Below are 26,834 nucleotides of genomic sequence, written 5' to 3' on the forward strand. Positions count from 1 at the left end.
ATGGCGCCCGACAATCTCTTTAACACGGTAAGTTTGGGAAAAGGTGTTATAAATAATAAACTATACAAAATACTATTAAAAAACACCGAATATATGTCAACTTATGTCACGGTAACATATATTGAGCGAATTTCTAACCGTATTTTGTCTAGTTTATTATTTATAACATCTTTTCCTGAACTTACCGTATTAAAGAGAGAGTTGGGAGCCATTTTGAATTTTCCAATACATCGGTAAACACTGTATGCTTTTCGAGCTGAATAAACATGTTACATTGAATAAAAACATGAAAAATATATCCAGTTTGGTAGAAAAGTAACTTATCTTGCCTTTGATAACATTTATTTGTTGTTTTGACAACGTTTTCGAATCTATGTGTACAGTAATACAAACCCATTTAACTTTATTTACCAGTTTTTGCATCCTAAACTAGGCTATTTTGGGATACCTATTGTTAAATATACCAGCAGAGCATATATAAAGGTTTTATTTATCTTAACAACCAGTTCTTTCTACATATGAAAACTTTTGTACATTTACAGACCTGTTTCATTTCTGTAGAACAATCAATATTTTTACATAAAAATATTGATTGTTTTATGTAAATGAAACAGGTCTGTAAAATGTATCAACATTTTGATATGCTGAAAGATAAATAAAACCTTAGATCTTGAAATATAGCTATATTGTTATTCATTAATATAGACATATATATATATATATACTAGCAAAAGTACCCGTCGTTGACTGGGTTCAAAAACAGCCTACAGAAAATGGACTCTGATTTATGAAAGTATGATAGGTTATGAAAAGGAAGGGTTGGAAAGAGATAGCTTCGAATTTGGGGGTATCAAAACCGAAGCAAAATATGATGAAAGTAAAAGTAAAATAGATAAATCCCATAATTTATTATACCATACTTGTTCACAATATTCTGTGGATCTATATTAAAAAACCTTATTAAACTTTGTGACATATTTCCATTCTATGGAGATCAGGTGCGAACGAACTCCCCATAATTTTATTATACCATATTTCTTCAAACTGAAACATAATTATCAAAATATACTTACGCAGAGAGATATGAAAAGTCTTTATTAAAGTTTGTGCTTATTTCCATTCTATGGAGGCCAGGCGCGAACGCAGACCCCACAATTTTATTATATCATCCCTATTTAAGTTAAAACATACTTATCAAAGTATTCTTATGTACATCTATATCAAAAACACTTGTAAATGTTTTTTTTATTTTTAAATTTTTTATTTCCATACTTTGTGGACCAGGCACGAACGCGGACCCCATAATTTTAATGAACCACCGTTCTGCCAGATCAAACATACCCATTCCTGTGTCTCGATACATCTTCAATCATTATATGTAATAATTTTTTTAAATAGTCAATCATATAGGAGTCTATTCGTGACCAGACACACACACACACACACACAGACATTCAGCTTTATATTATTTATATATATATATATATATATATATATATATATATATATATTAGGTTAAGAAGAAAGTTCTTACAGAATTTTAAATTTTATTTTCAAATAACTTAAAACAATTGTCTTCTTTTCAGAAAGTTTAATACACGATAGTAAAAAAAGCAAATTCACATGATTTTCTTATTTCAATTCAAGCTAGACCGAGCTCGCAATATCAACAAAGCATTTTGCCCAGGAACCACTAATGAATGCACAGCATAATGGTGGTTTAAGAAATTTTGTGGTGACACCAAGCGTCTTGAAGATGATGAGCATTGTGGTCGGCCATCGGAAGTTAACAACAATCAATTAAGAACCTTAGTCAAAGCCATTTCATGTACAACTGTTTGAGAACTTCTACATCAGACGTAATGTATATGACGATTTCCAACCACTTGAGAGAGACTGGAAAGACAAAAATTTGACAAATGGGTGCCTCACAAATTGAACGACAACCAAAAGAAATCTTCACTTCGGTACTAGTGCAGAGAGTGATCCGGATGTAAATAATAACGTTATTATTTAAAAAGCCATTCTTAACATAGGGAGGCAAGGGTGTTTTGTACCTATTCTGTACTTTAACCTTGCAATTGAATAAAAAAAACATATAAACTTTAAACTTGGAAATACAATTTAAAAAATAGTGTGGATCACTCTCTGCACAAGCACCTTCACTTCTTTTATGCAACAATAATGACTCGTTTCTTGACTGGGTTATGACTTGCGATGAAAAGTAGGTTCTTTATGACAATCGGCGATGCTCAGCTCAGTGGTTAGACGCCGATAAAGCTCCACAGTACTTCCCAAAGCCAGAGTTGCACCAAAAGGAGGTCATGCTGATTGTTTGGTCTGCAATCAACCTCATCCGTTACAGTTTTTTGAATGCAGGCAAAACCATTATGGCAGTGAAGTACTGTCAATAGCAATACCAGAGACCATAACGTTTAGCGCTGGACAAGGCTCACACTGCCTACTTAATTTGACCCTCATAGTCTTTAAATCAGTAATAAGTACATTTTTCCTACCTCTATCAAAATTAAACTTATATAACTGGATTCACAATAAAATTTACTTTAAAATGCTATTTTAATATTTTTGTTGTGATTTATATCTTCAAAGTCTTAACGACGAAACATGTCAGCATAGCATGCCCGTTGGGGTGTGTTCACATAAATACTCGAAGCAGAAGTTGTACCCATCGACAACATTTCTAATTGTTTAGCTAATCAGAGAAAAGAATTGCCTTTGCTATGGAATTTGAACACAACACGTACGTCTTTCCAGTCAAAAGTTAGAATATCTCAAAGTTGACAGTTTTTAGTACAAAGATAATTGAAGATAGAAACTGTGTTCAAATGTTATTTGATAGCGAATATATTAATTTCTTTTGTCCTAAAATTTGAAAAGAATTGGATAAAAACTTATTATGCACGAATCTATATTGACAACTGCATATAAACATGGGAATTCTTGTGTGCCGAGGCGTGCACAAAAAAATCTGTAAACAAAACATTCATAAATTAACTTATGAACATAACGTGTTCATTTTATTTTTGTTATTATTTAGAAAACATAAGTTTTTCATTATGGACTGGAAAAGAAAATGTTTTTGAAAAAGAATAACCGACAATGAACATTGCTTTTTTTTGTTGTTCTTCGCTTTCGAGTCGCAAATAAAACATCTCAAAGTTAACACTTTGTAATACAAAGATAAATAAAGATAGAAACTGTCTTCAAATGCTGTTTAATAGTGAATATATTAATTTCTTTTGTCCTAATATTTGAAAAGAATTGGATAAAAACTTTGCACAAGTCGATAGGAATAGTGACAACTGCATATAAACATGAGAATTGTTGTGCGTTGTGACCCGCACAAAAAAAAAAATCCGCAAACAAGTGTTCGTCAATTAACTTACGAGCATAAAGTATTCATTTTATTTTTTTTATTATTTCGAAAACATAAGCTTTAATTATGGAAAGAAAAAGAATATTTTTGAAAAAGAATAACCGACAATGACCATGCTTTTAAATGAGTTAAAACATCCAGTTAAGTAAAAGAATAACTTTTATTGGGTTTGTTTTACAATCCACAGAGGTATGAAAAAGTGGTCAAAAAACAAATATATAACAAATAAATGTTGCCAAAGGCAAGTTACTCTTCTACCTATCTTGATAAATCTTTGGTATTGTAAATGTTTATTCTGTTCAAAAAACATGTAGTGTCGAGCGTTACATGAGAACAAGAAAAAATAGCCGCAATGTCTCTTGAAGTCTCAACAATATCTTAAAAATAAAATATTATACAAAATAGTGGTAGAAACTCACCCAATAATTGTCACAGTAACTTGAAGGCGTTAAAATGAAATTTAATTAATGTACATGAAAACATTGTATTTCTTTAAATGTTTTTTTTTATGATGCTTCTACTTAAAGCTGTTAAAATGAAACTTAATTATGCTAATTAGTTTAATGTACTTGAAAACATAATTCTGCTCTGTAATAAATTTCCTTTAATTTGATATGCTACAAACCATATTTTGTTAATAATTTCTTTGAATCATGTCATGTTGGCCATTTTGGATTTCTCGGTTGCCATCTTGGATTTTTCATGATGTTATAATGGCGAATGATAATATCCATTAGAATAATACTTCCTACGATGATAAAGCCTTACCATTTTTCTTTGCTGTTATTATGATGTTTCTACTTAAAGGTGTTAAAATGAAACTGGAATATGCTAATTAGTATGCAAGTTACCAAGTGAGATGGTCATAAATAATGCAAACTGAACCTTCATGGTGTTATGGTGTTCAAAATTTTATCATAATATCTTAAAAAGATCTGAAGATACAACTTTTTAAAGATGGATTAGTCTGTAAATTGTGCAAATTTTCAACCATTTTCAGTCACAAGTTTATATGCATTTGAATAGAACTGACTTAAGGCAAAATGTCCAGTGAACCACACATTTTTTGATACTTTGAATGGTTATAACTCCAGTTCTAATGAGCCGATTTTAAAAAACTAAAGATATTATTTTTTTGTTGTTTTTATGTTCTTTTCAATAATGCTTGATTTGAGTTTATTCGATGTAAAGAAAAAAATGATGTGGTATTGCTACTGTCAATAAATGGATGAAATGCATCAGAAACTTCGATAATAACACACAGTATTAAGAGAAAAAGCCCAGTTCTCCTCCACGACAATGCCCAATTACATGTTGCTAAACTAACTCTGCAGAAGTTGAAGAATTGGGCTACGAAACTCTGTCTCATTCACCGTACTCTCCCGACATCTCACCTACTGATTACCATTTTTTCAATTTTTCAAGCATCTTGACAACTTTCTGCATGGGAAATGCTTCCAAAGCTTAAGGGATATCAAAAATGGCGGCAGCAACTTCATCGCCATCAGAGCGCAAGATTTTTATATTACTGGCATAAATACAATTGTGTTGATTCTGATAGTGCTTATTTCGACAAATAAATTTTTGTTTGAGCTGAGATATTTCCATCTGAATTTAAAAGTTAAAAACCACAAGAACTTTCTTGTCAACCTGATAGGTGTACTTGGAAGTTTTTCAACCTTTAAAATTATAAATAATTAAATAAATAAAACTTTTAATTTCAAGTTGGTCATTGGAAAACTCTTTTTCTTGTAAGACAGTTAATCTATTGCAATCACAGATATTATTGTAGAGACCATCAGTTGTTTAACATGAAAAACTGTTTGGAGAATTTAAAAGCAAATCAGTATTTTACATCTAATGTTGATCAAAAAAAAAAAAAGAAGCATTCTGAATATCAAATCTAGGTTTTGCTCTAGATAAATGTTTTGCTTATCTCTTTGTCATTAAAAATTTAGTTTTATATATCTACTTATGTATAAAAGACACTTTGTGTGTGTGTGTGTAAGTTTGTTCCATATGGACTCTGAAAAAGCTGGGCTGGGCTGGGCTGGTTTTATGAACTTTCACATAAATGTACTTTTTGAGTCTGAGAGTGTTTTTAAATAGGTTTTGTATTGGAATGCCTCTGATAAGTATTGAAAATCGTTAATCGATAATCGAAAAATCTGATTAAAGAAGGAAGTTTTTTTTAAATTACATTTTCACCCCAAACAAGGCACATTGCTACGTTGATGTAGGGGGCTACTATCAGGGACATAAACTACAGGGGTACTATGTGGGGAGTTGGGTAGCAAGATGTCGGTTCACGTTACACTTGAACTTCTGTATGTCAGTATAGTTGGGGAAGCAGGAACCCGGAAGGGAATTCCAAAGTCCAGCGGTTCTGGGGAAGAAACTACTGGAGTAGAAGGCTTTCTTACATCTAGGGATTTCAACTGTGAAGGGGTGGGATTTTGCTGCTTGTCGGGTTTGTTGGGGGTATTTACGTCGAGGGGGCACAAGTGCTTGCAGTTCATCGGAGCATTCACCGTTAAAGTACTTGTAGCATCCCTTTGCCTGTTCTACATTTCGTCGATGGGACAGAGGCTGAAGCTTAGATGACAGTTCAGAATCTATCAGGCTGGCGACTCTCTTTTGAACCTTGTCTAGGAGTGAGAGACTAGTAGCAGATGCACCAGCCCAAATATGACAACAATACTCCATACATGGGCGAATGGTGGCCTTATAGAGGTACAGGATACTTTCGAGCGTTAGTAGCTTTCTAGCACAGTAGAGGGAACCTACCTTTTTCGCAGCGGTCCTGGCAATACTCTCAATGTAATTTTTCCAAGTCATGTTTCCTGTGAACGTTAGGCCAAGGAGTTTAAAAGATGTGCTTTCAGATAAAGAGTTTTTGGCTATTGCTATTGGTGGTAGAGAAGGTTTCTTGTAGTTATTGAAGGAAACAAGTTTAGTCTTGGCAACATTGAATGTGACCATCCATTATTGTCCCCATTGCACTACAGATGGAGGTCGTCCTCTAGTGCTTCTGCCATTTCTTTAGATATGTGTTCATTTGTTTTCCTGTCGTGTCTGTTATAGAGTGTGGTGTCATCAACACATATACCCATCTCACAGACAATTTTGTCAGGGAGGTCATATAGAGGTCCAAGGATAGACCCCTGAGGCACTCCTGGATTCATATCATATTGTTTAGATGTACAACCATCGAGGACAACCTGGATTTTTCTCTTATCTAAGAAGGATTTAATTATGTTAAGTATTCTTCCAGTGATACCGTATGATCTGATTTTCCTGAGAAAACCTTCATGCCATACCCTGTCAAAAGCCTTAGATATATCTAGAGCTACCGCTCTACCCTCCCCTGCTTTGTCAAGTGAATGGTATATACGCTCAGAGATTACAGTTAGGATGTCTGCTGTGGAATGGGCTTGCCTAAATCCAAGTCTTATTTTGAACAAACTTATCACTTTATAAAGCATAGCATTACAAGTATATTTGAAAAGTTTTATCATTGCAGAAGGGCCTGGCGTATAAAATCAACAGCAGGTTCTTTGATAAGACAAGAGCTTGTTTCTGTTTAGGGCGCAATTGAGCCAGGATACTTGACTTTTGAATTTTTAACTTAAAGTCAAGCTATTATATAAAAATAATTGTATAAAATCAACAGTAGGTTCTCTACAGTGCAATGTAGATTACAATGTATAATGGACTAATTTACTGCAGGAAGACATCTAAAATTTCCACCTGGTGCACTGCAGTGGGTCCTCAACTAGAACAAGCAATCAATCGATTTGATTGAAAAATTCCAATGGCAATAAAATTATGATGTGGAACAGTCGTTGATTATCATTCAATCCTGGGCAATGCCAGGTCTCCATGTACTAATTTCATTGAAGAAGTTTGAACAGAAAAATCTAAATGATTCAGGATTAACTTATTTATTGACTTTTGTTATTTCAATTTTATTTCATTCGTATTTATATTCATCTTATTTATTTAAAATATTTTAAAATATTTTTTCAGATACACTTGAACAGTCTGCTTGGCCTTTAGCAACATGTTATCTCAAGTCTTTATCCAACAGGTACGGATTTTGTAATATTATGCAATATGAAATAATATGTGATGTATGTTTGTTATAGTTATATATAGTTTTGTTTAAAAACTGGAAAACATTCATTTTTGTTGTGAACACATTATCACAGGACTGCTTCCTTGCAGACTACAACATTATCATCTTAACTCTAATGTCAAATACTTGTCACAAACTGTCCTCATAAGTAATCGAATCATGTTCGTTCACTATTTTCAATCTTCTCATAATCTTCCTTATTATTCAACTGATAATCCATCACATTAACTCTTATCCTTGGGTGGCTTTTGGCCTTGACAAGTGGTAACTCACTATTAAAAATGTACATCATTTACCTTGTGGTCAGTTTGTCACTGTTGGTTTAAAAATCACTATCGATAAATTCCCTCACTCTTTATCTTTACCTAAACCTAAACATAGATTCAAAGATAAAGCTTCTTCCCTAGACCTGCTTGAATGTTGAACTTTGTTCTGCTAGTCTGCTTTCCAGCTGACGACAATATCATTATCTTCAAGTCCAATGTAAACATGTTCTTGTTCAACCGTCCTCGTAAATGATCTTACTCTTACAAACGATTATTACGCAAATGTCCCAATGATTGCAATACACACATTAACCCTTATCCTCGAGTGGCCCCCGGGCTTTGATATGTGGTAACGCCTTTGTAAAAAGAATAAAAAGGTTGTAAACGAGTAAAAGATGCTCACACACTTTTAGAAGAAGACACTTATTTTGAATAAAATTTAAATGAGAAATTTGAATATTTTGAACTGCCCCCCCTTAAGTAAACACTTCATTAAATCTCCACACTAACGTACTGTACTTGCAATAACCCTTACCCCTGAGTGGCTTCCGGGCCTTGATAAGTGGTGACCACCGTGTAAAAAAAAAAAAAAAAAAAAAAAAAGTGTCAAAAATAATGATAAAATCATTTTATTTACTTTTATTGTTGTTGTAAGTTCAATATTTTGCTAAAAATAGTCTCGTCAGGGTAGGAAGTCAGGTACATGATTTTTATTTCTTTTCTTCATTTTGATGTTAAGGAGGAAGTAATGCCTGGGAGTAGAAGAGAAATATATGTATTGTTCCATTGGTTCCACATGTGTTTTGAGCGGGAATTTTAAAGTAACAACAATAAAAGCGTTGAAGAGTACAAGGCCAGATTTGTTGCTAAAGATTTACGGTATAGAATATTTTTCTACATTTTCACCGACTACAAACCTAATGACAATCAGAATTTTATTGCAAATCGCATTGCGATATAAGTTTAACATCTATCAAATGGACAAAAAAATTCTTATTTTAAATGCCCCAATGGACTGGGAAATTTATATTACTCCTCCAGAGGGATTCATAATGAAAAATAGAAGTTGCGTGTAGAGGCTTAACAAATCACTGTATGGCTTGAGACAGAGCAGTTAATGCTGGAATACAGTATTTCATGATTATATGATTGAACAACAATTTAAACAATGCCCAGTTGACCCCTGTTTGTATACCCAAAACAAAGACAATTAACTACTGATTTTAGTTTTATGGGTCGATAACATTTTAATTGCATCAAATTGTGACATAATGTTAACCGATGTTAAGAACAGATTAAATAAAGAATTCAAAATGACCGATCTTGGCAAGATATGGTTTCTGGGCATACAATTTACTTATGAAAAAGGAATTATTAAAATGAATCAATCGAGGTACATTGATAAAATCCGATTAAAGTTTGGAATGCAAAACTGCAAGAAACGTTCTACACCTGTCAAGAATGATATCAATAAAAATACAGACACAGAATCTGATATAATTGATGATAAACTATACCGAGAGATAATAGGAAGCCTTATATGCTTAATGACTGCTACGAGACCCAACATATGCTATACAGTAAGAGAACTTTCACAAAAATTATCAAGACCGATAATGAAGGATTTAAACAGATCTAAACAAGTCCTTCATTATTTAAGAGGAACTAAGTATTTAGTATTTAGAAAATCAACAAGTTCCCTAGAATTAGAAGGGTTTTCAGATTCAGATTGGGGAAACGATGAAGATCAAAAAAGTATAATTGGATATTGTTTCAGACTATCAAAAATGGGCTTATTATTTCATGGAAATCTAAAAAGCAAGAGATTGTATCTCTCTCTACATGTGAAGCGAAATTCATTGCACTCACACATCCTGCACAAGAAGCACTATACCTAAAAGCTATTCTAAAGACTGTTTTAGAATCAGAATTATTTAAAACTCCCGTCATAATTAATGGTGATAATCAAGCCAGCATAGTCTTAGCGCAGAACACAGTAATTCACCAAAGATCTAAAGCATATAGATATTAAATATCAAAATCATATAATATATTAAAAATTGTCTTGAGCAAGACAAATGGCATCCCTTTTTTGTGTAATAACCCTTTTAACATACTAATGTGTAACATATGTTTAAATTTTTATTAAAAAAAATCACTTTGTATTTTTTTTTACAAATAATTTTTACAGGCTTATCTTAAAATGAGCATAAATAAAAAATTTACTTTTTTTGCTTTTATTTTGTGTATAATACTCTTTCTAATTTATTGAAATTTCCTATTTTCTCCTTTCGCTTTGTTTTAAGTTTACTTAATAAAAAAAATATATATGAAAAACATAAATTCTCTTTTTTTTACAGATAGATATTACATGTATATGTGTATATATACATGTTTTTTTAACATGTTGTATTAATTGTTTGCTCGTATATATATATATATATATATATATATATATATATATATATATATATATATATACATGTTGGAGACAGGATGGAATGGTCTGTTTGATAGATGATCCCGTCCCCATGTATATAATGGTGAATGGATGTATTTAATGGTAGAGGAATTGAAAAGACAAAAGGTCGCATAATGTAGACGAAAATATGCCGTTATATATCAATGAAACAACTGCAATTTATTTGCATAAATGTACAGGGAAGAGTGATAGGAAGAATAAGAGTTCAGTGAAAGATGAGTAACGTTACTTGCGGTTGACTGGCTAGTTAGGACACGGCGGTGGCTCATGGCTCCACCCGAGCGGTGTTTGTCACATCTTGACTGATCAAGCGTTCAGTGGAAAAGAGGGTGAAATATGAGAAACAGGAAGTGACGTAGCTAGGTCGCTCTTCTGAGTTAAAGGGTGAAAGTTTTCAGCTCCCACATACATGTATTTTAGAACAGGAATGCATAATTATAAGTAAAAAATTTTTTAAATATTTTTGTTCCGTCACAGGTATGTACATTATATTGATTTTTCTTTAATTTTTATTCATTTACTGTAGGGGAATTCTGGACAAGAACTTGTTTTATTTAACCATTTTATGTGTCAAGAGTAAAAACAAAACTGTCCTCGTATCTGAAATTTATGAACGTAGATCTTTCTATTCTTTCCACAAGGTTTGACCAGATCCACTTGCTATGTTTTGATATTCCCCCTAAAATGTTCAAGAATGTTTTGCCTGAAGAAACTCTTTTACAGTAAGTTGTTATACATTTCCATTTTAATTTGTTATCATTCTGTGATATAGCATGAAAAAAGTTGTAAATGAACGGCATCAAAATTCATATGATACAGACATACAGTTAGAACTTGCTTTATTTTAATCATTGGCTAAGACCTAGTGAATGATAGTTTGATTATTAATAGACAGAGAGCTTAAAAACAGTACTTTGATCAGAGCTGAAAAGCAATAGTTTGATCATAGATAGAGCTGAAACACAACACTGTATATAAACAAAGAACTGAAAAATACTATGATCCTGGACAAAAAGTATGCTGGTCATAGACAGCTGAAAAAACACCATGTTGGTCATAGACAGCTGAAAAAACACCATGTTGGTCATAGACAGCCGAAAAAACACTACAGTAGCGTCCAAAACTAAGGGACAAAATTTTAAAACCTAATATTTGGTGGAAATAACAACTGTGAAAAGCTGAAATTTTGACAACTGGTAGTTGTTATCATACACTCATTTTGACTGGAACTTTGCGGTTTTCGGATTATTTTGTTATATGTTTTTTTTTTGTTTTGTTTTTTTGCTGGATATTTTGGGGGGGCCAGAGATTATAGTTATAGGTAATTATTAACAGGAAAATTGGCCGATATCTGTTTTTATAAAATTGTTAGGTGAGAGTACAAAATAGGTACACAACACCCTCCTGTCCCCATGTTAAGAATGGCTTTCTAAATAATAAAGTTATTATTTCAGCATGGATCAATAAGTGCATAAGTACCTTTCATTTTCTTGAATAAAAAAAAAAAAATCTACTCGACGAGAACACGACTGTTTTGGTTTTAATTATTTTATTCAAAAATAAAAAATTAAAATAACTATAATCTCCGGACAAAAAAATAATATCCAGCCCCCCCCCCCCCAAAGATATATATAATAACAAAATAATCTGAACAGCGCAATGTTCAAGCCAAAATAAAAATAAAAAAATGTCACACATGCCAAAATTCTTTCCTTTCTTTTCAGATTAATAAACGCTCCCTGAAACGCTCTGCATACAGCATCAGTGTACATCATCATGTACGTCAACCCAATCCTCATCTCAAAAATTCAGAAACTGATATATCCCTGTATAAATTAATATGATGAAATGAGACTCACTACACAGAGTAAGTTATAACTAGGGCTAGGACAACAGCATATTCTTTTCAATGTTTTTACACTCAAGTATATCTCTGACACAGTTAGATACTATTAATTGACTGAGAACCACATCACTCTACATAAAAAGCATATAAGATATCAATGGATATAAACGTGAGAGTCAAAACAAGGAAAAGAATATGCTGTTGTCATAGCCCTAGTTATAACAAGTTTGTTGTACACTGTAATAAATAAAAGATTGACACTTGAATTTATCTTGAATGCCAGAGTATCAAGATTAGCTTACTCTCTTCAATTGGTTACTATTTGCTTGCATCTTTTATAGACTAAGTAATCCATTCTAAGGAGATGTCAAGATCTTCCACCATATCAGAAATATAAATAACATTTAAATCAAACAAATACTCTTTTTGAATGTTTCCAACGATTCATCTTTATTTTAACTTTCATCTTTGCAGTTGCACGTTCCATGATTTTAGCTGTGATCCTCTTGGTTGGTTGGATAACGGACATCTTTCAGTCAAAGACACAGATATTCTTTCCTATTTGCAGAAAGATCCCATTTTAAGCAATTCTTATTCACAAGGTCAACAGGTCACTGTTATGCTTTGTTCTCTAACCAATTTGATAATACATCGATCACCTTCTTATACCTGTCGTTTACTCAAAAGACTCACTGATACACACACTCCACCGTTTGCAGGTAAGATTGTATGCTCCAAGCATCATTGACAATTAAAACTCTTATATTAAACTTAAGGAAAAATTCAACTCTTTACTATTTGAAATGCAAGGTTTATTGTGTTTTTAGATAATGCGTGTGCTGAGAGGGATACACCTGTGCTATTGTACCCACCTCCAAAAAAAAAAAAAAAAACTGTTGGAAAGTTAAAAACAAAAAAAGGGGGGGGGGATTAAAACAAAATGTCGATCAGCAAAATAAAGGTTAATAGAAAGTGAGTGGGGAGGAAGTTATTCAACATAGTACACAAAGGCCACCTAAATTAGGATTTGTGTTTTCTGCGTTTTTAAATAAAAGTGATTTTTGTGGAATGAATTAGATTCAAACTTGGAACACCCAGGTCGTGAGTCCGTGTCATTAACCACTGAACCATCGCCACCTCCCACAAAATACAGTTGATTTTCAGGATTCCATCCAGATGTCTGTTATAGAAATCACAATATTTTATATGTCTGTTATCTTTTACTGTGATACCACGGACATTTAAACCCTAACCACCCACCTCCAAAGAGTTAGGAAGTAAAAAAAGAGAGGCAAAAAACTATAAGAAAGAAATAGGAAATAAGTTGTTCAGCAAAACAAAGTGAGATTAGTAGAAAGGTAATAGAGAGCGGGAGTCACCAAGGCACACAAAAGAAAGCTGAAATAGGATTGTTAATCCAGATGTGGCAGTGACTGAGACAAAAGACCAAACAAAGAGCTTAAGATATTTAGAGTTTTCAAAGAGTTTTAGAAGTGGGAGTGAGTTTTGCAACAGTTTATGGTAATTAGAAAGAGTTTATGGACAATCTTGAGTTTGCAAACATTTACTGACAGCGGCTTAGAGATCTACCGAGAGAGATTGGAGTCAAAGCCAGTCACAGACGAGAGTAGATTGAGCTGAAACAAAAATCGCTGGGAACTGATGTGACAGCTAATAACAGATAACATTTGAGGTTCTCTTTTCTATGCTACGTGATTGTGTCACACACACGCACACACACACATCAACTGAGTAATATCAAGTACACGTTCTGTGTTGTTTTATCTTAGTGCAATCATGAATGTGATCAAGTCACACTCTGAGTGGGTGTTGCATATCCACTCTGGTAGTAACTGTGTACAGCATGATTACGTTGACACATCAGTTCTAGTTAGATTACCAAAGTTAAGCAATATTAAGCCTGGTCAATACAAGATGAGTGGGCATTCAGGAATACTAGACGCTATACGTGGAAGGGCGTCGACACTTCGCTGCAAAAAATACAAAACCTAATGTCGTCATCGCTGACCATGTATACATGGTATACATGCGACTGAGAACTGCTTGTGAATTTAATATTCTCTAGAAATTTCCTGCTTCAGAGGAAGTCTCTTAAACCTGCCTAAGGTGATCGGCACTTTGTTTCATTTAGTAATATGTCAGCTTTGCCTCTAATTTGTCAGCTACTGAATAGTAGTTTGTTTTTTTTTACAGTGGAAAAACACGTTTTTATAACAGCACGCTGAAGGTAGCCATGTTTGGATTTTTAGAACATGCCACAGAGAGATAACTCAGTCTAAAGCGCCGACGCCCCCCCCCCCCTCCCCATCTTAAATAACAGCTTTTTTTTCCTAAAAATTGAAACATGTCTACCTTTTGATTAGTATTATAACAAATTGTTTTTTTGCTACAAAAAAATAACTACTTGATCAAATTAAGTGAATTTTTTTTTGGAAAACTTCATTTCATAACGGATACGTACAATATAACTTTTTTTTCGATATTTTCATTTTTTAATGTCTTGATTAAACTGTACAAGTACCCAACAATTTTTTCATGATAAGCAACAAATATAGAGAAAATCGGTTGAGGAAGTAACTACAGAAGCTGAACTAGGTTTTATTAACATATCTGTAAAAGACTTAATTATCGAAATGGAAGACAGTTTGAAAACATTAAAATGGTATTTGAAAGATTCAATAAAAGATCCCTCCCCCATCTCTCTATGTTAAGAATGATTTTCTAAATTTACACAGGGATGTTAAAATGCACAAGTTCTAAGTATTAAAAAATATTTTCCTTATTAAAGACGTATATAAAAAATATTATTTATAAACTAAATTTCCAATTACAAAATTCATAGACAAGAATACATTTTCTTTTTTAAACTTACAGTATTAAATATGTATGTCAAAAAAGAAAAAAACATTTATTAAAAAATATAGCTCCACTATTAAGTACTTTTTTGTACAAAAACGTTTTCATTATAAAAGTAAAATAACATATTTTCTCTGAGTATTTGTAAAAAGAAAAAATGTTTAAATTAAAATAAAAATATTTGTAATAAAATTTTCAATTTTCAATGAAAAAAATAAGTTTGATTTTCTTATGTGTTGACCTAAAATACACAGGGAGCTAATTTTTGCCCTTTGCTACTAAACCCATTTTATCATCTTTTAAATATTTGAAATTATTAAAAACGTGTAGTATAAAAACTTTTACCAAAATAGATTCAACATTAAATAAGCTGAAAACACGTTATCTGCTCATATTAGAAGTGGCATTTTATTTGCTTGTTTAATTTTTTTCAAAATACATAATTACAAAAAAAAACTACTGACATAAAATGGTGCTAATATTGTGGAGAACAGATACCAAAATGCTAAGAGGTCATAAAAAAATTATGTGACTAGGTATGCATTCATTTTTTTTTTTTTTTTTTTTTTTTCAGATTGTTAACCTCATCTTCATAGTTGTTGTTTGTTTGTTTCACCACGTTTCAGCCAGTTTATTTTCTGGCCTTCTTTAGATGGTTAACTGCGATGGGATAGGAATGCTGAGTCTTGTAACTGTATCCTTAGTAATTAAAGTTGTTGATGTCTCATTATGTTTTGGCCAACTAATCCTCTAGCCTGCTTTGGGTAGGATTGAAACCGCTATCACCTGGAACTGTAGACTCAATGCCTCTATCCACTGTGCCAGAGGCTCCGAAGGGTGATCAAGGTTGGATTTTATGGTCTTATAAATCCAATTTTGTGTTCTTATCCTCTCATCACTAGATAGATAAATAATTATATAGACAGATAGGTAAATAGATATATAACTTGATAGATAGATAATTGCTGCTTCTGTTCAACCACTCTCTAACACTACAATCACCAGAAGAACGTAAAATCATTTGTAAGCATGCTACCTCCATGGATTAAATGATGGGTTCTGTTCAAAATCCATGCAGATTCTTGAGTTCAACAAAAAGGATCTCGAGTTCATTTACCTGAAGAAGGTCAGAGGTTACGTGAAAATAACACTCAAGATGAGAACAGTAATCTGAATAATACAATAGTATCTCAATATTTGCAAAAAAAAATATAGTAGTATCATGTTATGAGGATAGTAAAAAAGGACATAGTGTTCCTTGTTAAATCCCAAACACCATCAGGTATTCCTGCTAGTTTAAAATATAAGGACTAATAAGTATACAATAAAAATAAAACAACTTAAATTTAATGAAATGCGCTTTGTTTTAATTTCAGGTGTAACTGTTGGTCAGGTTGTGTCACTAGTACATTCGGATCTGCATAGTGACCAATTACTTTCACATTTAGGATTTGTTGCTTCCAGTGAGATTACACTCCAGAACAGTTTCTCATCAGATACAACTCTAAATTGTCATATACGTCATCACAGAACAACAGGAAAAATTTTACAAATAGTAAGTTTTTTTTTTTTTTTTTTTTACATGTCTATAATTATTCTTTGATTGCACATAACTTTTCTTCGTCATCAGTTGTAATGTAGGCAGTCGACAGGTCTGCAATGGGAGAAATACTTAGCTAAGAAAAGAGAGACCTCCCAAGAAATGAGCGGGCATTTGAAATAGTAATACTACCTTCTTGGATATGAGATTTCATGTGAACCACTTAACTCTTAAGAAAATTAATTTCTCTTCAGATATGGGTTTATTTTTTTTTTTATGTCCAGCTTCATGCAAAAAGCCTATGGCAACATTATTGTGAGTGCTGGAAGATAATGAAAAAAAACATTCATAAATGAAATCAAATGTCATTTCCTTTTCTGTATCAGTCTTAATGCTTGCATCTTTTGTCCAGAAAATGGCTCTTGTATCACAACTATTCATCACAAGTCAAGATAAAATCTATATTTATATCTATATCTATCCATCTATCTATCTATATATATATATATATATAGATAGATAGATAGATATAGATATAATGTCTGATAACGATTGTGTTAACAGTCTTTTTTCAAATGAGATGAATAAATGACAGTAGTATCTATTATTCCATCGAAGCTGGACCTGGATATGACCTTAAACTATATCCAGTGGTGAGGCCCCAGCTTGCAGGCTTTGGTGAGTGTGGAGCCACCCTTTAATTACATTGCTCCCAGGTCCACTCTGACCCGGAGTAGTAGTACCTGTTAGGGTCTCAACTATGGGTTAAATAGAAACCGACTTGAAAACAACAAATATAATCTATTAAAAATTTTTCTTCAAAATCTTTGGATTCGGCATTAAATAACCTGAAAAAGAGTTGATATGCTGTAAAACAAAAACAACCAACCAACCAACCAATCCATCGAAGCTTATACTTATCCTTAAGTACGCAAAATATATATCTATTATGTCTGATAATAATTTTGTTAACATGTACAATGCTGCATGTTTAGTCAGGTGCGAGGTTGCAACGCATGTGGACACCACACTTGCAATGGGAGAAATAGCTAAGAGAAGAGAGACCACCAAAAAAAATCATCTAGAATCTTTGAAATAATAGTATAAGATAATTAGAACAATTTTAGTTAATTTATCTCACCATCATCAAAATCATGAGTTGCATAGTTACAATGTATGCAGACGACAAGCCTGTGATGGGAGAAATATTTAGCTAAAAAAAAAAAAAAAGGAACCATCCAAGAAATGGACTGACCTTGGAAATAATGTCTTCTTGGATACAATGTTCCATGCTGTTATTATGAGCCATCGGAGTCTTGGAAAAATGAATGCTTTTCCAAATATGAAATCTGTTCAAATAAGTTTTATGTCCATAGATAAACTGGCCCATGATTTTAAAATAGGTTCACGCATTGGTTGACTGTTTATGTTCTGTTGGACATTGAAATACGTGTGAAATATGGCAATTCAAAATAAAGTAACAAAAAACTTATGAATATACTTACTTATCAATGAATAATATTAGTGTACACCAAAAATTATGGAAAATAAGTGAATTGTTAAAAAATGAAATTAATTTAGTATTCGAACTCAACAAACTCTAAACGACATTTGCATTATCTCCCTTGTTTTAATATTTGCATTATCTCCCTTGTTTTAATATTTGCATTATCTCCCTTGTTTTAATATTTGCATTATCTCCCTTGTTTTAATATGAAGATGCCACAACTAATTTCACAAAAATATAGATTTATTAGTGAAAAGCATTGTTTTTCTAATTGAAATTTGTGTAAACTACATCCAAGCATGCCTGTCTATTTCATGTCAAATGCGTCCAAGCTCTCCCTAATTAAATATATATTATTTTAATTGTTACTTTCATTTATTTTAGTTAGTATAACTAGAATTAAATCCTATAATTTTTTGTTTCTTTGTATATGTTAATGCATTTGTTTTATACGTCTATACAGTTGTATGTATTTGTATATTTGTTGTATATGTTCATACATTTGTTTATGTGTTTGTATATATGCTGTATAGGTTTATATATTGTATGCACAGGGTGGAACAATAAAACTGTCTCCACAGAAAATACAACCTGATTCCATTTCTGTTTGATGGAAACTGATTTTCTTTTTTTGTTGCAGACCATCTATAAGTTAGCTAGTCGTGTACAAATCCCAAGTGATACGACCCTTCTATCATGTCTGGAAGTGACACAATGTTCAAAAAGATAGATCAGAGATGTGCTGCTGTACATGTTCTCTACTGATCCAAGTTAAGACGACAGTATCCATTGCTGGATTGCCACAAATAACAGGGACATATCTAGGATGATGAATGTAAAGTTTCCAGACACGGTTATGATCTTTGGTGTGATGCCAAGTGAGGGCCACTTCACTTCAAATCTTCAAAGTCGGCTTGGAAGTCAACATCAAAGTGTACCTGGATATGCTGAAGAGTGTGGTGATCCCCTGGTGCAATCAGGTAGCCACTTGCAGATTCTGGGTGTGGCAGCAGGACTCGGGGCCAGTCTTCAAGTCCAAAGAGACCCAGGTTTGGCTTCAGAAGGAGTGCAAGGACTTTGTACCCCATCTCTCACTGGCTTCTCCCTCCTCTTCACCCTCAAACCACTACTTCGTTTAGTCATACGTCAAGAACAGCACCAACATGAACTCTCACAACACCAAAACCAGCCTTATTGCCGTCATCTGCTAAATATTCGCCGAGCTCCCTACAGCACTTTGAGGAAAAGGCATACTCTCAGTTCTGGACCCGTATCAAGGTGATGATTAAGGCTGAAGGTGATTATATTGAATAGATGTCAGCTCCACTACATAATCAAGTTACCTGAATTGATTTTTTTCAATAAAAGTTAAAAAAAAAAAAAAGCAGTAGTTTTGTTTTCTTTAGGACGACACTTTTATCGTTCCACCCTGTATACATTTGTTATATATGTTTATACAATTTTTTTCAATACACATGTTTATACATTTTTTTCAATACACATATGTTTATACAATTTTTTTCAATACACATATGTTTATACAATTTTTTTCAATACACATGTTTATACAATTTTTTATATGTTTATACATTAACTACTAGAAAAATTGTTATTCATCTATTATTATTATTATTATTATTATTATTATTATTATTATTATAATACTAATGCTTAGCATTTGTATCTTAAACAGTTTTTCCAATATAATTTCACAGTACAAAATACACATTAGAATATTCATTAGTTCTTGGATGTGGTTATGTTTGAAAACAAATTTATTTATTTGTAATTTGCAATTAACTCATCACATTACCCTCTTACTAATTTTCTATCACCATCACTCTCTTTAGTTGTTTCATCTCTGCCTCTTATTTTTAAAGTGTCTATCACTCTCACTTGCATCTCTCTCTCTCTCTCTCTCTCTCTCTCTCTCTCTCTCTCTCTCTCTCTCTCTCTTAACAGTCAAAAGTAACAAATGCTTTTTTCAGTGATTTTCCAGAATATCCAATAAAGCAAAAAAAAAAATGTGAAAAAAATATACAACAAATAAATGTTACCAAAGGCAAGATGAATTATTGTTCTGCCTACCTGGATAAGTTTTTTTGTGTTTTTACTTATTTTAAAGTGTATTTTACTTAAAAATAAAGGTAGTGTAATGCCTGTAGAGTTAGAATAAAAAACAAAATGATCTCATTTGAGCCATAGTTGAGCTTTGATATTCGCTTAAGAATCCAAAATTAAACAAATATTGACAGAAGCCCATCCAATAAATATCACCAGTCACCTGAAAATGTATAGTTTTATTAGTATTTTTTTTAATTTTCAATTTTTGAGCGATTATTGAGGCTCAGTTATGGCTTTAATGAGACACTATTTTGTTTTTTTTTTCTTTTATTTCGACAAGTTTTGCACTACCTTTATTTTTAGGTAAAAAACACTTTGACATAAGTCAAAACACTAAAAACTTATCCAGATAGGCAGAAGAGTAACTTAGCTTGCCTCTGCTAACATTTATTTGTTCTGTATTTATTTTGTCCATCTTTTTTTCTTGTTGTTTATTCTAGAAAATCACCAAAGCAGGTAACGGTGGTCAAGTGTTTAACGACACAGATTGACGACCTGGGTGTTCCAAGTTCAAATCCAGTTCATTCCACTTAAAATCACTTTCACTCAAGATATTGGCAACCTTCCTGTCATCCCTCCCATGAGTACCCAATGTTTTTCTATAAAGAATTCTGTCTAGAAAAATTATCGGGGGAAATCAATATCAATAATAGAATCTTCGGATCTATATGACGATGATGATGAAACCAACGATAAAATTAGTCCATTTTGTGCATCAACAAAAGTACACATCGCTTCAGTAGTAAATCATAACAAGAGAGGGGAAAAAAAAAGAGATTTTGTCTTTTAACTTTTTAAAATTTAACTGGCTTTGCTAACTCATTTTATCCTAATGCAAACAACCTAACAAGCGCTAAATGAGTGACCCAATGAGCCATGTTTTTTTTTCTTGTTTAGTTTAAACTTGTTTCCATTCGAATACAGTATATGAACCGTGTTCTTTTTTAAATAGGATTTTCAAGTTAAATTCAATTTTTATAGTATCTCTTGTTTATTAAATTTTTATATGAAAGTGCAGAAGATTTACAAGACGCCTCCCCTACCATGTTTAGAATCCGTTTCTAAATAATATTATTATTTCAGCACGGTCCGTAATCTATTTAAGTACCGTAAACACTTTTCATGGCATATTTTATTAAAAAAATTTTTTTCTTTTATTTAGAAAGAGCAATTCCGATTGAGTCCTAATTTTGAGCTGAAAGATGTTATTGAGCAGAAATCTGCAGCAGTTCATCTAACTACAGATGATAATCAGGTGAATAGAATTTTGATTACATTTACTCACGTCCAATTGGTCACATTATTCAAAGTGGATTTGCTGATCATAAATGTTTTTTAGGTAGTTATCCAGAAAATTACCCATGGTTACGTAAGCAGCCAAAAAAAGTCCAACATGAAGACTGCTAGAGACGATAAAAATCAAAATAAACAAAATTGTCAAACAAGAAAATAGTGTAATTTGTTTTCATTTTTTTTTATTGCATTTTCACTCCAAGCAAGGCACAGTGCCACTTTAATGTAGGGGGCTACTATCTGGAACATAATTTCTAGGGGTACTATGTAGGGAGTTGAGCAACAAGATGTCTGTTTACATTACACTTGAACTTCTGCATGTCAGTACTGTCAGGGAAGCAGGAACCCAGAAGGAAATTCCAAAGTCTAGCAGTCCTAGGAAAGAAACTATCAGAGTAGAAGGCTTTCTTAGATCTAGGGATTTCTACTTTGTAGGGTGGGATTTTGCTGTTTGTCGGGTTTGTCTGGGGTATTTACGTCAAGGCGGTACAAGGGCTTGTAGTTTGTCGGAGCATCTACCATTAAAATACTTGTAAAACAGGCAGAGGGATGCAACATTTTGTTGATGGGACAGCGTTTGAAGCTTAGCTGATAGTGTGGGACCTATTAGGTTGGCGACTCTCTTTTGAACCTTGTCTAAGAGGGAGAGACTAATAGCAGATGCACCGGCCCAAATCTGGCAACAATATTTCATACATGGGCGAATGGTGGCTTTGTAGAGGTACAGGATACTCTCAGGCGTAAGTAACTTTCTAGCATGGTAGAGAGAGCCCACCTTCTTTGCAGCAGCCTTGGCAATGCCCTCAATGCATCTGTTTTAGCTCATGTTCTCTGTGAATGTTAAGATGAGGAGTTTGAGCAAAGTACTTTCAGGTAATGTGTCATTAGCCATGGCTATTAGTGGTTGAGCAGGTTTCTTGTTGTTATTAAAGCAAAGAAGTTTAGTCTTGGCAACATTGAATATATGAAATAAAAAAAACATTTTTCTTTTTCAAGTTTTTTTTTTAATTAATTTTTTAGATTTCTTTTTCAAGAAAAGTTTCCAGATGGATCTTTTTTATGAGGAAAGCATAAAAGCAGCTGTAAAAAATATTTCTTTTTTTTTTTTTTTCTAAGTAAGTTAAGTGTTTTAACAACTTTTTTGTTTTTGCTAAAATTTGTAGGGGGTGGAGTGGGGATTCTTTTTAGTTTCAAAAGATTGTTGTTGATATTTGTTTTCACTAAATCTTTGCCAGGAGAACTTTTTTTTTTTTTACTTCACACAGCATGCCATAATCCATTTTTGATTTAGAAAAAAAAACACTTATTATAATGACCCTGACAATTTCATTGAAACTTGTCATCTGCTGGCAGCTGATTGGCTAATCGCGTTGCCATCTTCCAGCTGCTTATCATAAACTGTTGGATATGTACCGTTAACTTTGCAAGTAAATACTAATTCTTATATTTCTAAAATTGGACACTTTATTGCACTTACAGCGACATTAAAACTCTTAAATTCATGTACAAAATCAGAGATGCTAATAGTTATATATCATGTGTCAGGGACATAGAAAAATATAAATAAAAGCAGTAAAATCTTATACATAATATCATTTTTTGGTGCTTGTCCAGAATTCCTCCGATATCAACAAATAAAGAAAAATCTGCCTCATGTACGTATTTATGCTGGAAAGAAAATATTGTATTCCAAAAATCACCTAAATTAATCAAGTAGTTTTATATTTAAGTAAACAGTCGGATTTTATGGCTATTTGATGATGTCACAATGCCATTTTGAAAACAAGCTGAAGTAACATAATCCAAACTTGCAAGATTTTTTTATGTAAAGCCTACGAATTCCCATTAATCGTTAAAAAATTATTTCGTTTATAAAAATAAAACTACTTGATCAAATTATGTGAATTTTTGAAATTCAATATTTTTTTTCCGGGATAAGTATGTACAGATTTTTATTTATTTTTGTTTTTTTTTAATATGGGGAAATTTTGGGCAAGAACCTTTCTTTTATTAAAAACAAATCATTGAAATGCATGCAGAAAATGTGTTGGGAGTTTGGGTTTTCTGTTAATTTACAATTTTTTTTTAATGTTTCATTTGTTTAAATTCCATTTTTTATTTTAATTGGAACAGATTTAGTAATCATAAATTTTTGTGTACATTTTTTACAAAATACTAATTAACTAATTACTTCAATTATAAAAGGAAGACTTCTTTTTTTATTCATGCTTAGAAGTAAAAAAAAAAAAAAAAAGTCAGCTGACTGGTTTTATTCTCACTCGACAAGGAATCATCAAGCAATTTTTTTCTTTAAAAAGAAAAGAGAAAAAAAAACTTTATATTTAAAATAAATACAGTCTCTTTAATGTTTATTTCTCATTGATACATTTCTTCTTACAAAATGAATATTTGTGATGCCTAATTTTTTTTAAATGCCAACTATAGTCTGAGGAAACGGTCTTAAACCTGTAACTACTGAAAATATTGATGCCTTATGCAAGAAACATCGTCCAATAATATCTGATAAGAATAGCCCGAAGTGTGTTTTTACTTTGGATGAATAATAAATAAACACCATACTAATACGGCCTGATTTTATTTTTTATTTCAGCCAGACCCAACAGCCAATCTTACTTTTAATCTCAACCTGACAGACAAAGAAAAAAAAGATAGAAGTCGTCAGGTTCTCCCTCACATAAAAATTCAGAACACGTAAGTAATTTTATGCACAACTATCTTGCTATATGAAAAATAGTAGCAGGGAGACCTGGCGTTGCTTGGGATTGTAAAAGGGCCCATATACCTTTTTTGTACCCAGTCCATGACACCATATTTTTTAAATTCTTATTTTTGTTCTTGCTCAGAATTCTCGTTAAAAATAAAGAGAAATCTGTATGATGTGCATACCTGTGACGAAACGAAAATATCATATTCCAAAAATTACGTAAATTGATCAAGTATTTTTATTTTTATAAAGAAATCATGTTTAAGCAATTGATGAGAATTTGTAGGCATTACAACATAAATCTTGCAAGTTTGAATTATTGCCCCCTCCCTTTTTTTTTTTTTTTTTTAGATTGTTTTCAAAATGGCCAACAAGGCAGCTGGTCTTGAGTTACTCATAAAATTTTATTGTCTTTATAAAAATAAAACTACTAGATCAATTTACGTAATTTTTGGAATATATTTTTGTTTTGTCATGGCTATGTACGTCATACTGATTTTTTTTTTATTTTAGTTTTTTAATATAGGGGGAATTCTGGACAAGAACACTTATTTTTTTTTACATTTTATGATATCCAATTTTTAGAGTAGGGCCAAAGGATATATTGAGCATTATTTTAATGAGAGGAAATGTAAGTAAAATAATTAAAATTAATTGAAATATATTTCAGTTAATCTTTAGTCTTTAACCTCTTCAAGGCACACCTGGTGTTTCCTAGGAATAAATAATGTGCATTAATATTTCAACATTTCTTTTTTAAATATTTCTCTTATTTTTTTTATTTCAATATTAATTAAATATGAATAAAATAAATTTTATTATATTTCCTTTTTACGGATGTTAAGTGCAGTATAAGGCCCCAATATACAACAGTAATGTTTTTACAAATTTGACATTAAATGACTCCAAAAAATAGTTGATATGTCAAAAAAATAAAAATAAAAAAAATAAATAAAAAAATAAAACTTCTCACCTTATGTCATATCTGCCATGCCAAGAGTGCTTCATACTATATTTCGTGCAATTCTACTCAATAGTTTTGAACTGTATAAGTATTCATTATTTTTCCAATTGATGTTTCTCACCAAATTTGCAGCCTATAAAATTATGCCCAATTATACAAATTGAATTTATTTTAAAAAGATTTTTTTGTTAATGCTTTTTAAGATTTCAATTTTTTGTATATATATATATGTATAGACCCCAAGAAGATGAAACTAAATCTGGAGGAGGTGGACAGATATTTTATGAACCAGATGATGCTGATGATTTTGATGAAGAAGACCCAGATGATGATTTAGACATCTGAATCATATGAAGAGTTATTTCCCTTTGTTTTGAAAATGGAAAAGATAAACACCTACTTTTTGCAATGCAGACAAAGTAAGATTCTCTTGTGATAATATACTTGAATTTTTAAAAAGTTTTTTCTGTTCCATTGACTTTCTGGATTATATAAAAACCACTAGCTTGATTACCCACCTATGCTAGTTTTCTCAATTTTTTCTCAACTCCGCTATTTTTTTCAACTCGGCTATTTTTTTCAACTCGGCTATTTTTTCAACTCGGCTATTTTTTCAACTCGGCAATTTTTTTCAACTCGGCTATTTTTTCTCAACTCGGCTATTTTTTCAACTCGGCTATTTTTTTCAACTCGGCTATTTTTTCAACTCGGCAATTTTTTTTTAATTCCTTGATTTTTTTTCAATTCCTTGATTTTTTTTTCAATTCCTTGATTTTTTTCAATTCCTTGTTTTTTTTTTTTCAATTCCTTGATTTTTTTCAATTCTTTGATTTTTTTTTTAATTCCTTGATTTTTTTCAATTCCTTGTTTTTTTTTGTTTTTCAATTCCTTGTTTTTTTTTTTTCAATTCCTTGATTTTTTTTTTCAATTCCTTGATTTTTTTCAATTCCTTGTTTTTTTTTTTTCAATTCCTTGATTTTTTTTTTTCAATTCCTTGTTTTTTTTTTTCAATTCCTTGATTTTTTTTTTTTCAATTCCTTGATTTTTTTCAATTCCTTGTTTTTTTTTTTTTCAATTCCTTGATTTTTTTTTTCAATTCCTTGATTTTTTTTTTTTCAATTCCTTGATTTTTTTCAATTCCTTGTTTTTTTTTTTTTAATTCCTTGTTTTTTTTTTTTCAATTCCTTGATTTTTTTTTTTTTCAATTCCTTGTTTTTTTTTTTCAATTCCTTGATTTTTTTTTTTCAATTCCTTGATTTTTTTCAATTCCTTGATTTTTTTTTTCAATTCCTTGATTTTTTTCAATTCCTTGATTTTTTTTTTTTTTTTTCCTTGATTTTTTTCAATTCCTTGTTTTTTTTTTTTTCAATTCCTTGAATTTTTTTCAATTCCTTGTTTTTTTTTTCAATTCCTTGATTTTTTTCAATTCCTTGTTTTTTTTTTTCAATTCCTTGATTTTTTTCAATTCCTTGTTTTTTTTCAATTCCTTGTTTTTTTTTTTCAATTCCTTGATTTTTTTCAATTCCTTGATTTTTTTTCAATTCCTTGATTTTTTTTCAATTCCTTGATTTTTTTTTCAATTCCTTGATTTTTTTTTCAATTCCTTGATTTTTTTCAATTCCTTGATTTTTTTTCAATTCCTTGATTTTTTTCAATTCCTTGTTTTTTTTTTTTT

General features: G+C 31.6%; 1 protein-coding gene across 1 annotated transcript in view; it reads left to right on the forward strand.

The window, feature by feature from the left end:
- Positions 1 to 26,834, forward strand: part of LOC145286159 (elongator complex protein 5-like) — a 33,107-nt gene that overhangs the window by 701 nt on the left and 5,572 nt on the right. Inside the window, exons 2-8 of the mRNA XM_080134931.1 lie at positions 7,427 to 7,487; positions 10,925 to 11,005; positions 12,604 to 12,848; positions 16,383 to 16,561; positions 21,340 to 21,432; positions 24,082 to 24,182; positions 25,396 to 25,578. Of these exons, the coding sequence (XP_079991057.1) occupies positions 7,427 to 7,487; positions 10,925 to 11,005; positions 12,604 to 12,848; positions 16,383 to 16,561; positions 21,340 to 21,432; positions 24,082 to 24,182; positions 25,396 to 25,504 (869 nt within the window). The 3' untranslated portion in view covers positions 25,505 to 25,578. The remainder of the gene's footprint in view (positions 1 to 7,426; positions 7,488 to 10,924; positions 11,006 to 12,603; positions 12,849 to 16,382; positions 16,562 to 21,339; positions 21,433 to 24,081; positions 24,183 to 25,395; positions 25,579 to 26,834) is intronic.

Source organism: Euprymna scolopes, chromosome 10 (assembly GCF_053919585.1).
Source record: "Euprymna scolopes isolate OS-2025 chromosome 10, ASM5391958v1, whole genome shotgun sequence".
NCBI lineage: Eukaryota > Metazoa > Mollusca > Cephalopoda > Sepiida > Sepiolidae > Euprymna > Euprymna scolopes.